General features: G+C 37.0%; 2 protein-coding genes across 10 annotated transcripts in view; one reads left to right on the top strand and one right to left on the bottom strand.

Moving 5' to 3' along the window:
• Nucleotides 1-5,261, top strand: part of LOC127444047 (protein FAM13A-like) — a 61,853-nt gene extending 56,592 nt beyond the window's left edge. For 4 of the 6 annotated variants that reach the window (XM_051703199.1, XM_051703204.1, XM_051703198.1 and 1 more), the window contains 4 exons: nucleotides 383-466; nucleotides 1,399-1,595; nucleotides 2,344-2,445; nucleotides 2,607-5,261. In XM_051703199.1, coding sequence (XP_051559159.1) covers nucleotides 383-466; nucleotides 1,399-1,595; nucleotides 2,344-2,445; nucleotides 2,607-2,730 — 507 coding nt within the window. In that variant the 3' untranslated portion in view covers nucleotides 2,731-5,261. The remainder of the gene's footprint in view (nucleotides 1-382; nucleotides 467-1,398; nucleotides 1,596-2,343; nucleotides 2,446-2,606) is intronic. The other 2 variants (XM_051703201.1, XM_051703203.1) reach the window with 1 other exon arrangement.
• Nucleotides 4,131-12,446, bottom strand: part of LOC127444048 (probable E3 ubiquitin-protein ligase HERC3) — a 41,544-nt gene continuing 33,228 nt past the window's right edge. Inside the window, exons 22-27 of one of the 4 annotated variants that reach the window (XR_007897759.1) lie at nucleotides 11,074-11,156; nucleotides 10,143-10,326; nucleotides 7,423-7,525; nucleotides 5,966-6,339; nucleotides 5,005-5,128; nucleotides 4,131-4,841 (exon numbers count right to left, since the gene is read on the bottom strand). Coding sequence is in view for 1 of the 4 variants with exons in the window: in XM_051703205.1 (XP_051559165.1) it covers nucleotides 6,131-6,339; nucleotides 7,423-7,525; nucleotides 10,143-10,326; nucleotides 11,074-11,156 (579 nt within the window). In the remaining 3 variants the exon portion in view is untranslated. Of the gene's footprint in view, nucleotides 6,340-7,422; nucleotides 7,526-10,142; nucleotides 10,327-11,073; nucleotides 11,157-12,446 lie in introns of all 4 variants that reach the window. The other 3 variants (XR_007897757.1, XR_007897758.1, XM_051703205.1) reach the window with 3 other exon arrangements.

The raw sequence follows: 12,446 nt of genomic DNA on the forward strand, positions 1-12,446 counted from the left end.
AAAAGGGTAAACACTGTGGGCTATCAGAACATTCCTCTTTTTAAGCACCCCCACCAACCTGGCACGGAAACATTGGCTCAACCAGTGGTGAGTTTGGGGTGGGACTATTTGACAGAACAATGGCAGAGTTTGGAAAAGCGGTTTGAAAATACTTTTGCATTTCCATTGGGTGATGCTAGAGGCGCAGAAATTGCACACTTCACCTTTAAAGAGAGGAAACCAAAATGACAGAATTCACTTACAAGTTGGAACCTACCTGGTTGAAACTGATCCAAAATGCCCAAAGTTACAGGAGTCCTTTAACGAACTGATTCCTGCCCTGTGTGGGCTGATTCAAGGGTGGTTTACTGAGATGTAACACCATTGTTAACACCCACCACAGGGTTCGCCTTCCAGCAAGCGCAGAGGCCCCCTGCTGCAGCCCATAATCGAGGGTGTACCGGCCCTGTTCTTCAGCGACACCAAGGTGAAGAGCTGTTGCTGCTCAACCAATCAGTGATACGCCTGACCGGCCTCCTTCCCCCCGATTTCCTCATTAACCTAATCATGATCACAGCCTGTTGCTTCTTGTGACTTGGCAGATACCCAAAGCGAATCAGTAACTGCATGGGCACATACTTGGGAGTGCTGTGTAATTCGACTCCTACTGATTGCATAGTAGTTTGATCAAATCACTCTTGCGGTTTTGCAGGAAAAAAGTTGCATTACTCAGTTTTTTTAAAGGAAAACTTGATGCTCGAACTGATATGAATTCAACTTACTGCTCTGTCACATTATTGATGCTTTTCAATGAACTACTAACACAATGGCTTAACACGAAGCTGATGCGCAGTGATTATTTTGAATGCAATTGAGCTTTGTTTTGAAAATCTTACAAGAATATTTCAGGTTCAAAACCTGTTATGCTCAATCGACAGCATTATGTTGCTTACCACTTTGACTCATCCATCCTTTTCTTTAAAAAAGCAAAAATCGAGGTTACAGTGAGGCACTTTTAAAGACAGATGTCTTTATGGTTTAAAGACAGAATTGTGAAGCTTATGATTGCTAAATTGCTAAAGTGCATATTGTTTACAACTTGTGGCTATACTTTTGAAACAGTGAGTATTTCAACATTTACTGATTGGCCTCATTCACTTCCAAGTGCCTCACTGCAACCCAAATGTTTGCTTTTTTTTTTTTCTTTCTCAAGAAAAGTACAGTCATGTCAAAATATTTTGTGGTTACCAACATTATGCCATACATGCTGTCAATTGAGGTTAACTTGAATGAACCCGGAATATTCCTTTTTAGAGAACTCTTAAATTGATTGTGCAAACACAGTCAACCAAGGTGTTAATTGTGGATCCTTGAGTTAAGCTGGAATTGAACTAACCAGCACCATCTGCTCTTTTCCAGGAGGAAGAGGATGGCTCAGACGAAGACAATGACACAACGACACAGTTCACAGTCACGGTTAAGCCTGAGTTGAGTATGCTGGGATTTCTTGACCAGCTGGAAGAGGACGCAGACGGTTTCATCTCACCCGTCGATGAGCTATCGCCATCCAAGAACACAACGGACATGAGACTGTCTAATTTACATGCTGCTACAATGTAAGTGGACTGTATTAAAGAGGTTTAGAATGGAAACTAACCAAAGGTATTTTTGCATCCAAATATGCTATTTTTTTTTTTAATTATTATTTTCAATGTAAATTTGCTAGACGGACATATTTTGACCATTGTGCCAAGTCTTTGTTTTTCCAGCATCTTGTGCAGTTATAAAGTACTTAAACTTTGAAAAATGCATCTCGAAACACCTGCGTTCTGTTCTATTGTTGCTTATAGTAGCTTTTTCAGCACAAGAACGGGTTTGGTCTGAACGGCCCCTTAGGGTGCTTACATTTTATTGCAGCAAATTGGATTTTTAACTGTCTGAAGTTATCACTGGTTTCAAATAAGCTCGTTAAATGAAGAGCTTGTCTTGGTCAATGGATGGCTATATCAGAGTGCGTTGCAACACTAGTTGAATGACAAAGTGTCACCTTCATTTTTTTGAGGTATCATTCCTGTTGATTTAAGGGATTAACTGCATACATTTATAGTGTGTAAGCACCTTTATAAACTTAGAGAAAGAGCTCCCATGCTTTAATCTTGTAAATGTTTTTTCATGCATTCATAATTCATCTAGTAAAACGGCAATAATTTGTATGACAGGCATAAAAAACATGAGCTGCTAAAAGTAATAAATGATTGAGTGATATTTATCAAACATTGAATAAGGAAATTCTTGCTGTGTTTTCATTGTTGCTGTACAGAAATAATCTTAAAACTTTCCACTCCCTCCTACACAAACACACAGGCAGGAACTTGTGGAGCAACTCCAGGAAGCCCGTGAAGAAAAGAAAAGGATCCGCAAAAACCTCCGTGAATTTGAGGATGAGTTCTTCAAGCAGAACGGCAGGTAAAGAAAACATAACTTTCACAATGAAATTCAATGTTCAACATAAGTGTAAGCGTTGTAAGTTTGTTCTTGAAAATAATTATTTTAAATGTCTCAACATGCAACTCTACAAAAAACAATCGTATTCATTTACATTCTTTGTACTTTCCTTGTTCCCAAAGAAACATCCAAAAAGAAGATCGCACACCGTTGGCTGGAGAATACAATGAATACAAGCACATTAAAGCCAAACTCAGGCTGCTGGAAGTGCTCATCAGTAAAAGAGATTCTTCTAAATTCATCTAGTGTACAGCTCATTCAGGTGACCTGATGAAGAATTTACTCTACTAGCCAGACCAGATACTGCTATCAAAGCAATACAGCTTGTACAAAGACATTTATTTTATCCACATTTTTCATTGCCATATTTTCCCATTAAAGGCATGCTTAACTGTGAAGGATGCCAAGACATGCCTGATTCACCACTAAAGGATTGAAAGTGCTGTTTGTTCCACAGTACACAGATTCAATACTTGTTATATATAGATATATATATGTATATATCCAATAGGACTTATGGTTTCTTCTTTGACTGAAGATTTCTAGATACCATGGATTTCAAAATGCAACCAGATTATGAAGTAATCAGATTACCGACAAATCTCTAATCGCAATTCCCTTTTAAACCCAGAAGAGTGTTTCCGTTATATTTAATGTTGTATAATACGACAGTTCATATGGATCTTTAGATCTTAATATTGCTATAATATATATACAACTGTGTTTTTCCTAATCAGGCATTAATAAGCTTTGAAGAACATTGAGAATTTACGTCTTAAATTGTAAATACTTTGAGAGTTTATCATTATAGGAACTTTTGTATTCGATGAATTGAAGAAGGTAACAGATTTTTGGAAGGAAGGCTCTCTGTATATTTTTTCGTTATTGACTGGTGCCATATTTCATGCAAATGGTTTATTTTTCAATATTCATGTTTCTGAGAAATTGCTTTGTTTATACTCGTTCATAGTTAAACTATTTCTTTTGTTCTAACACTGAAGCTGTAACCTTAAGACCATTGAATAAGCTAGAATTAACATACTAAAGAGCCGGTAATTTTCTTTACGCAAAAAAAAAAAAAAAAAAAAAAAAAAAAAAGACAACCAATAAAAAAAATTTGCCATGCTATAATGGTGTGGCAATGCACAACCAAGGTACTATAAACCTGCTGTCATTATTTTTGTAGTGTGTATTTTTTCATCTCCAGTGTCTAAATGGTCATCACATTATAGTCACTATTTAACAGTGATATGGGTCGACAAAATCTCCTTACAAATGTCACCAAGCATCAGAAAGCAAACCTGTGGGGCCAAACGGGCTGTTTGCTCCTGGTGAACTCAGATCCAAACGAAATGAGCATGTCACCCCTTTTCTTATTCTCCAGATTGGAAACTTATAGTGTGACTTTTGTTTGATGGATAAAAATGAATACTGTCTGTACATTTTAGTACATGATTGTATTTGTATTTTGTATATATGATATAAAACCAAAGCATATTTTTTCTGAATTCACTGGTGTCGAGTATTCATTTCAGTTTCATTAATTTATATAAAATAGCGTGAATTTTGATGATTTAATCTGAATCCAATAGGGGATTTGTGTTTGTATGTGTGTGTGTATGTGAACTATAAAAAGTACAACAATCTGAAGTGAAATTATAATTTTATTGTTTTGGAAAAAATAGATAAAACAATATATTTCATTTGAAAGCTATAAAAGTAAATATACTTTACTAAAATAACAATGCATCAGCCACTAAGAAGCCCTTGTTTGCATACATTGACAGAAAGGATTAAGTTGGATAGGAACACTTCTTTACGTGACTGTACATGATGGAAAAACATATACATCTCATGCAGCTAGATGCAAAACACCTGACCACAGGGCTCAGCAAACAACATCACTGTGGTCCATTAGAAGTCGCATATCATTCTCTGTCAACACACCAAGGACTATTGAGGAACCGTAAGCAAGTCACTCTGATCCATTTGTAATGGCAAACCAACTCTAAAACTCTGTTCATTAAGAAAGCATGATTACAAAACAAAATCCCCTTTACAGTATATAAGATGACCTTTCTGCGAGATAACAGGAGGGACTTGATCGAAAACTGCAATGGATTGAATGGAAAAATTATGCAACTGTTAAAAATATTCACATTTGTCAGATTAAAACTTATTTAAAATACCATAACTAGTACACATCAACCAGTAGTTATTGCTGGATCACGTTTTTCAACAAAATCTCAACCAAAGCCACTCATGTATTTATTTTTTTTTTACATTGATTAAATAATGCAACATTTTACAAAAAGCAGCTTCAGCGTCCACCCCCAGCATGGCACGTCCACGCATGCCTATCATTAAGAAGAGACATGTTATGTTTCTAATGACATGAAAATGTACATCAATGGAAAAAAATACATTTCAATGAATTTAGAAAGTGCGGAACTACATAATCTGTGTAATTTGAGCACAGACGGAAAGAGTAAAGCTCGGAACAGTGGGATTTGTTCTTACATTAAAACCCTTTAGTGTGTTGGGTCTGAAACCGTCCGTCTGGTGCGTTTTATTGGTGGTTTAATTTTCTTGATCCTGGACGAGCTCCCAATTTGGAGGAGAGGCTTGTAACAGAGATCTCTTTCTGGATAGACATGAAAGGAATATTCCGGGTTCAATACAAGGTACAATCAACAGCATTTGTGGCATAATGTTGATTACCACAAAAATTAGTTTTGACGTCCTTCCTTTTCTTTAAAAAAAAAAAAAAGCAAAAATCTAGGTTACACTGAGGCAATAGAAGTGAATGGGGCCAATCCGTAAACGTTAAAATACTCACCGTGTCAAAAGTATGGCAAAAAGTCATATACAATATGCGTGTTAACTTGATTTTAGTGTGATAAAATCGCTTACTAACCTTTTCTATTAAAATTTCTATCCAATGACGATATAACACTGTAAACCATAAAAACATCACTGTAAGTGCCTCACTGTAACCCAGATTTTCAGATTTTTTTTTTTTTTAAAGGAAGGACTTGTCAAAAAAATGTTTGTGGTAATCAACAGTATGCCACAACTGCCGTCAATAGAGCTTAACTTGCACTGAACCCGGGATATTTCTTTAAATGCATACCGCTGGTCAATAGTAAGCAAAGGAGGGCATTTTGTGCATTTTAACTAGCAAATTTGTTCCAAATTTGTTTGCGTCTTACCAGAAAGTAAAAATAGCAAATTATTGTGGTTTAGACAGAGCAATCTACCTGTTTGAATTCAAAAACATTAATGATATTTACAAAATATATAAAGAAATGTTAATCTTTAATTTATTTTGCCGACTACGCCATCCTAATAATATTTTTTTTCTAATTATTTAAAAATATAAACTTTGATAACAAAAAAAAACAAAGAAAAATTGTTTACATCTGATGCAACCAAATTAGGTCAGAGTCACTCTGAAAAAATAGGAAAATAATAGATTTACTTATATTAGATGCAGTATGTGCTCTTCTGTGGTAAAGTAAATGCGAAAGCAGCTTTAGTTCCTTTTTCTTCACAAGTTTAAAGTGCAGTGTCAGCAGATGCTCAAAGATCCCTTCAACCGGCTTCCAGACCTCCGGAGCCCTACCTCGGTACCCGGCAGTCCCGCTCAGACCAGACTGAAGCCCTCGTACTGCTCCACAGCCTGTGTGAGGCGGTGCCGTAAGGTCTCTTTGGTCTGGTAGCAGGGCATGTCTAGCATGTTATAGCAAGTGTGAGCCACAGGCAGGTAGTGCTCTTCCGCGGCGGTCGATTGGATGACTATGCGTAAACTGGCCATACCGTGGATAGGGATGCGGTCACTGCCTGTAAGGAACACTGGCAGAATAAAGAAAAAAACAATTCAATCTGCATTCAAACATATGCATTTATCAGTTTCAATTAAATTGTTATTTCCATAGATTTGCATAAAAAAACATACAAAAGATCTAATTTGTAAACAATAATGGCCAATTCACAACATGAGTGAATATTCGCAGAAGACTAAAAATCGACACAATGCATTTTTTTTTTTTTTTTGGAATGCCCAATTCCCAATGTGCTTTTAAGTCCTCGTGGTCGCGTTGTGATTCGCCTCAGTCCAGGTGGCGGAGGACAAATCCCAGTTGCCTCCGCGTCTGAGACCATAAACCCACGCATTGGTGGATGCGTGGGTTGACGTGGCTTGTTGAGTGCGTTGCCATGGAGACATAGCGTGTGTGGAGGCTTCACACCATCCACCGTGGCAACCACGCTCAACACACCCCACTGAGAACAAACCACATTATAGCGACCACGAGGAGGTTACCCCATGTGACTCTACCCTCCCTAGCATCCGGGCCAATTTGGTTGCTTAGGAGACCTGGCTGGAGTCACTCAGCACGCCCTGGGATTCGAACTAGCGAGCTAGCGAACTCCATGGGTGGTAGCCAGCGTATTTTACCACTGAGCTACCCAGGCCCCCTGACACAATGCATTTCTAAAAGCTAGCAGATACTGTTTTTCCACATGCCGCTCAAGCGCACAGTCGAATAAAAACGTGCTACACGTAACGCATAATATTTCAAAGTGTCTAAAATGTGAGGAATTTTACAACAGAGTAACTTCTAAAAGTAGTTAACACTTCAGTATATTCTTGATATGTTATTATTTATAGAGCTCAGTCTTTTAATCTTACATAATAACCTGTAATAATTAAATGTTTATAAAAAAAAATTGGTCTGTTACAGTTTGAAACGTTTTCGTCATTTCACACATTAGCGTCAACTAAAATGTTATTTTCATCAACTAAAATATGCCATTTCAGTCTGAGTAAAACTAAATGAATGAAAATGGCATGATGAAATATTTACTCAATTTAAAGGACATTTTCATCAAAAGACTAAAATTATGACTACACTGCATTCAATGCCACTGACTTACATAAAAACTGTTTCTTTTTCTCCAAAGGGAAGTCATGAAACACCTCCCAGAACATCCTCACTGTCGGGTGGGAAGCAGAGAACTCGCCCTTGTATGTGGCATTCTGGAAGAAAAAAAGCCATTACAAATGCAAGGCATTAATGTGATGTAACTGGTTTGTTTAGCTGACAACATTGACCACATTCAATCAAAAATCCAAGAACAGAGCGGCATTATTACCACTTACAGATGAAGCGAATAACATTGATCATCTCCTAACAAGGCCACATGTCAAAGTCTGGGTAAATTAGATGATAAGCGAACAATCAGTTCTCATAGTCAGTATGTTGAATGCAGGAGAAATGGGCAGGAGTAAAGACATGAGCAACTTTGACAAGGGCCAAATTGTTATGGCTAGATGACTGGGTCAGATCATCTCTGACCCAGGTCGACGGTTGCACAATTCACAGAAAATTTGAATGATGGTTGCAGAAGGAATGTGTCACAACACACTGTACATCGCACCATGCTGCATATGGGGCTGTGTAGCCGCAGACCAGTCAGAGTGCGCATGATGACCCCTGTCCACCTGTCCACGCGAGCGTTGAAACTTGACTTTGGAGCAGTGGAAGAAGGTCGCCTGTTCTGATGAGTCCCGTTTTCTTTTATATCACGTGGACGGCCGTGTATGTGTGTGCCGTTTACCTGGGGAAGTGATGGCATCAGGATGCACTGTGGGAAGACGACAAGCCGGTGGAGGGAGTGTGATGCTCTGGGCAATGTTCTGCTGGGAAACCCTGGGTCCGACCATTCATGTGAAAGTCAATTTGACACGTTCCGCCTACCTAAACATTGTTGCAACCCAGGTAGACCTCTTCATGGCAATGGTATTCCCTGATGGCAGTGGCCTCTTTCAGCAGGATAATACACCCTGCCACACTGCACACATTGTTCGGAATGGTTTGAGGAACATGATAAAGAGTTCAAGGTGTTGCCCTGGCCTCAAAATTCCTCAGATCTCAATCAAATTGAGCATCTGCTGCTAATGTCCTAGTGCCAGATACCACAGGACACCTTCAGGGGTCTTGTAGAGTCCATGCCTCGGTGGGTTGCGCTGTTTTGGTGGCACCGGAGGACCAACAGCATCTTAGGCAGGTGGTCATAATGTTTTGGCTCATCAGTGTATCAGTAGTATGTGAACCCTTTGGAATTAGCGTTTTTTTCTGCATTAGTTGGTCATAAAATGTGATCTCATCTTCATCAAAGTGACAAGTATTGACAAACACAATGTGTTTAAGCTTTTGAAGCCATTCTGTAGTGGATTTACTTCAATGTTTAGGTCATTTTCCTGCTGCATCACCAAACTTCTGCTGAGCTTCAGCTGGCGCACAGCCACCCTGACATTATCCTGTAGGATATCTTGATATCTTGGGAATTAATTTTTCCAAATGATGGCAAGCAATCCAGGCAGCAAGCAGCCCCGAATCATATGATGCTCCATCCACCATACTTCACCACTGGGATGTTTTCATGTTGGCATGCGGTGCCATTTTTATGCTATACATAGTGCTGCGTGTTCTTCCCAAACAATTCAACCTTAGATTCATCAGTCCACAGAACATTTTCCCAGTAGAATTGTGGAGTGTCATCGTGGTCTTTGGCAAACTTCAGGCATGCAGCAATGTTTTTTTGGTAAGCAGTGGCTTCCTTCGTGGTGTCCTGCCATGGACATCATGCCTGTTTAATGTTTTCCGTATAGTAGTCTCATGAACAGAGATGTTAACCAGTTTCAATAATACCTTCAAGTCTTTAGCTGTCACTCTAGGGTTCTTTTTTACCCTCACTGAGCATTCTGCGGTGTGCCCTTTGAGTCATCTTGGCTGGACGGCCACTTCCAGGGAGAGCAGCCACAGTACTAAATCATCTCCATTTATGGACAATTTGTCTAACTGTGGACAGATGAATATCTAAGCTCTTCGAGATAACATTGTAACCCTTTCCAGCTTTATTAAAAGCAACAATTCTTGATCGTAGGTCTTCTGTGATCTCTTTTTTGCGAGGCATGGTCCACGAAAGCAGATGCTTGCTATTAGCACACTCAAAATTTCTGAGTGCTTTTTATAAGTTAAAGTAGCTCCAACCCACACCTCCAATCTCGTTTCATTAACTTGATGCCAGGTTTGCCAACTCCTGACTCTATTAATTAGCTTTTGTTGACATCATTAGCCTAGGGGTTCACATACTTTTTTCCAACCACAACGTGAATGTTTGAATGATATATAATATGTACAAGAACAATACAATAATTTGTGTGCTATTAGTTAAAACAGATTGTTTGTGTTCATTATTTTAACTTAGATGAAGATCAAACCTGATTTTAAGACAAATATTTACATAAACGCAGGTAATTCCAAAGGGTTCACATACTTTTTCTTGACACTGTAACTGGCTCGTTTTCTGACAACATTGACCTCAGTCAATCAAAAATCCAAGTACAGATTGGCGTTATATCAATCTATATATATATATTTTGTTACAGTTTTGCTTTTTTCATTTGAACCTCTTACATGGCATAACCCAACCTCCCACTTGTTGGCTTTTAGACATTTATTTTAAGTTAGCCTACTTCAAGTTGGCTTGGTCTATAATTCCAAGTATATAACATCAATTACACATGGTTATGTTGATTTAGGGTAGCTTAAAAATTTTAACCACAGCAGTACATATAATTTGCAAAATACCTTCTCCATTTCCTCCCAGTTGTAGTTGTTGTTGCCCACCACCATGGCCATGAGCTCAGAGGGCTGGAAGAGAGAAAGGATCTCCCCACCACAGACCTTCAAGAAACCGCTGGAGAAGGCCGAATACAGCTCCTGAACCGAGTCACTGAACACATACTGCAGATACGCCTGAACAAACTCCTTCCTGAGAGGAACACACAAAAACACAGTTTCTTACAGTTTGTTTATAGTGTTCCGTATAGAATATTACATTTATTTTCTTAGCTGACCACGTCCGCACTAATCCACTCTTATGCCGTTTTCTTCCACGAAGACTTTGAAAATGCTTACCATAACCGCAAACGATGACGTTAGGATGACGTTAGTTTACATAGCTTTTCTTTGGCAGCAAAGAAAAAATATGAAATGGAATAATGCGAAAAGTTGCCTTTTAAGGGTTTGGTTAGTCTGTAGTCATTAAAATAGGCTTTATATAAAAACAAAAGTCTAAAGTATGTCATCATTTAGCCAAGTAAACGAAACATGTGTGTATGTGGGAACGGCTTTCTGCCGTTAATGTTAGAAAGCAAGACACACAGGCACATGCAAAAAACATACAAACATGTTCCAAACAAATACTTCACCTTTATTCTCACCCCACTTTATGTTTCATACAATCTCCACTTTATTGTTTTACTGAAATGCACCCTTGAACTTGGCAACACATACAATAAGTAGTGCTTTGGATTTGCATTTATGTCCCATTTGTTGTTGCAACGTCCGTAATCTTGCATTTCCGCCCCCTCCTCTGCACTCTGATACCACACACAAACACACAAGCTGTTGCTCACTCTCACACACAGTCAAATATGGGGCACCAACAGGAACATCCTGACCTCTTTCAGACCTAGAAAGAGACACACCACTGACTTGATACAGCAAAGAATCACACCTGTTTGTCTTGTCCACAGCGATGGTTTTCCCTCCCTGTACCAGCTCTTTCACCTCTGTGATCCCATAATACTCTCTTGTGATCTGTGGAGACAGTGACAGATTTGGGATTTTTGTCTGATTAATTTTTGTAAATCAGTTCTTTCAAACTATCCCTTTCAATCAATCATTTCATTCATTTCAAAATGCTGATTTCAGTAATTTGTTTGCATGACCACTGATAAGTGTTTACAGAAGTCCTGGGTAAAATTTTTGTTTTAAATTGTTTAAGCAAAACAAAATCTATAATATTGCTGTTCATTAACTTGTATTGTTATATTGGTACAAATAAATATGATTTAATATTCTTCCTTGTGTTCGCTTAGTGAAATAGAATCGAAACAATGTTTATGTTTTTTATATACATATATTTTTTGTATTTTTATTATTTATTATATTTTACTTCTTGCAATAACTATTTTATATTGATACATATAATTAAATATGATCAAATATTCTTCCTTGTGTTCATTTTGTGAATAACAGTTTCAGAATAAACATTTTTTTTATTTATTTATTTTTTATTTTTTTATTGTTTATTGTATTTTACACAGTATGTATTTATGTATGTATGTATGTATGTATATATATATATATATATATATATATATACACACACACACACACACACACACACACACACACACACACACACACACACACACATACATTATATATATATATATATATATACACACACACACACACACACACACACACACATACATACATACATACACAAACACACACACATAGTGAATTACAGTTTTGGAATAAACAAATATATATTTTTTTACTACTTCATTTTTTATGAATATTATGAAATATTTTCAAGTGTTCTCTTAGTGAATAACAGTTTTAGTATTTTTTATTATTATTTGTTGTTGTATTTTACTTCTTGCAATAAATATTTTATATTGATACATATATATATATAAATATGATAAAATTTTCTTCCTTGTGTTCACTTCGTGAATAACAGTTTTAGAATTAAAAAAAATATATTTTTTCATTTTTTTATTTTATTTTAATTTTTTTCCTTTTTGCATTTTTTATTATTGTATTTTACTTCTTGCAATAAATATTATATATTGGTAAATACAAATAAATATGATCAAATATTCTTCCTTGTGTTTTAGAATCGAATTTTTTAATTTTTTTATTATTATTTTATTAAACAAAAATTAAAGCCATTTCAGAATAAATACATGAATTTCGGAATATATCGTCAAAATACAGTTAAAAGGGTGAACAATATAAGCTTTTCCTCTATTTCCCATCCTAAATCTAAATACCAAAAAGCATGCTGTAAAAGCATCGGTTGAATGTTGTTTC

This window comes from Myxocyprinus asiaticus, chromosome 7 (assembly GCF_019703515.2).
Source record: "Myxocyprinus asiaticus isolate MX2 ecotype Aquarium Trade chromosome 7, UBuf_Myxa_2, whole genome shotgun sequence".
NCBI classification, from domain to species: Eukaryota; Metazoa; Chordata; class Actinopteri; order Cypriniformes; family Catostomidae; genus Myxocyprinus; species Myxocyprinus asiaticus.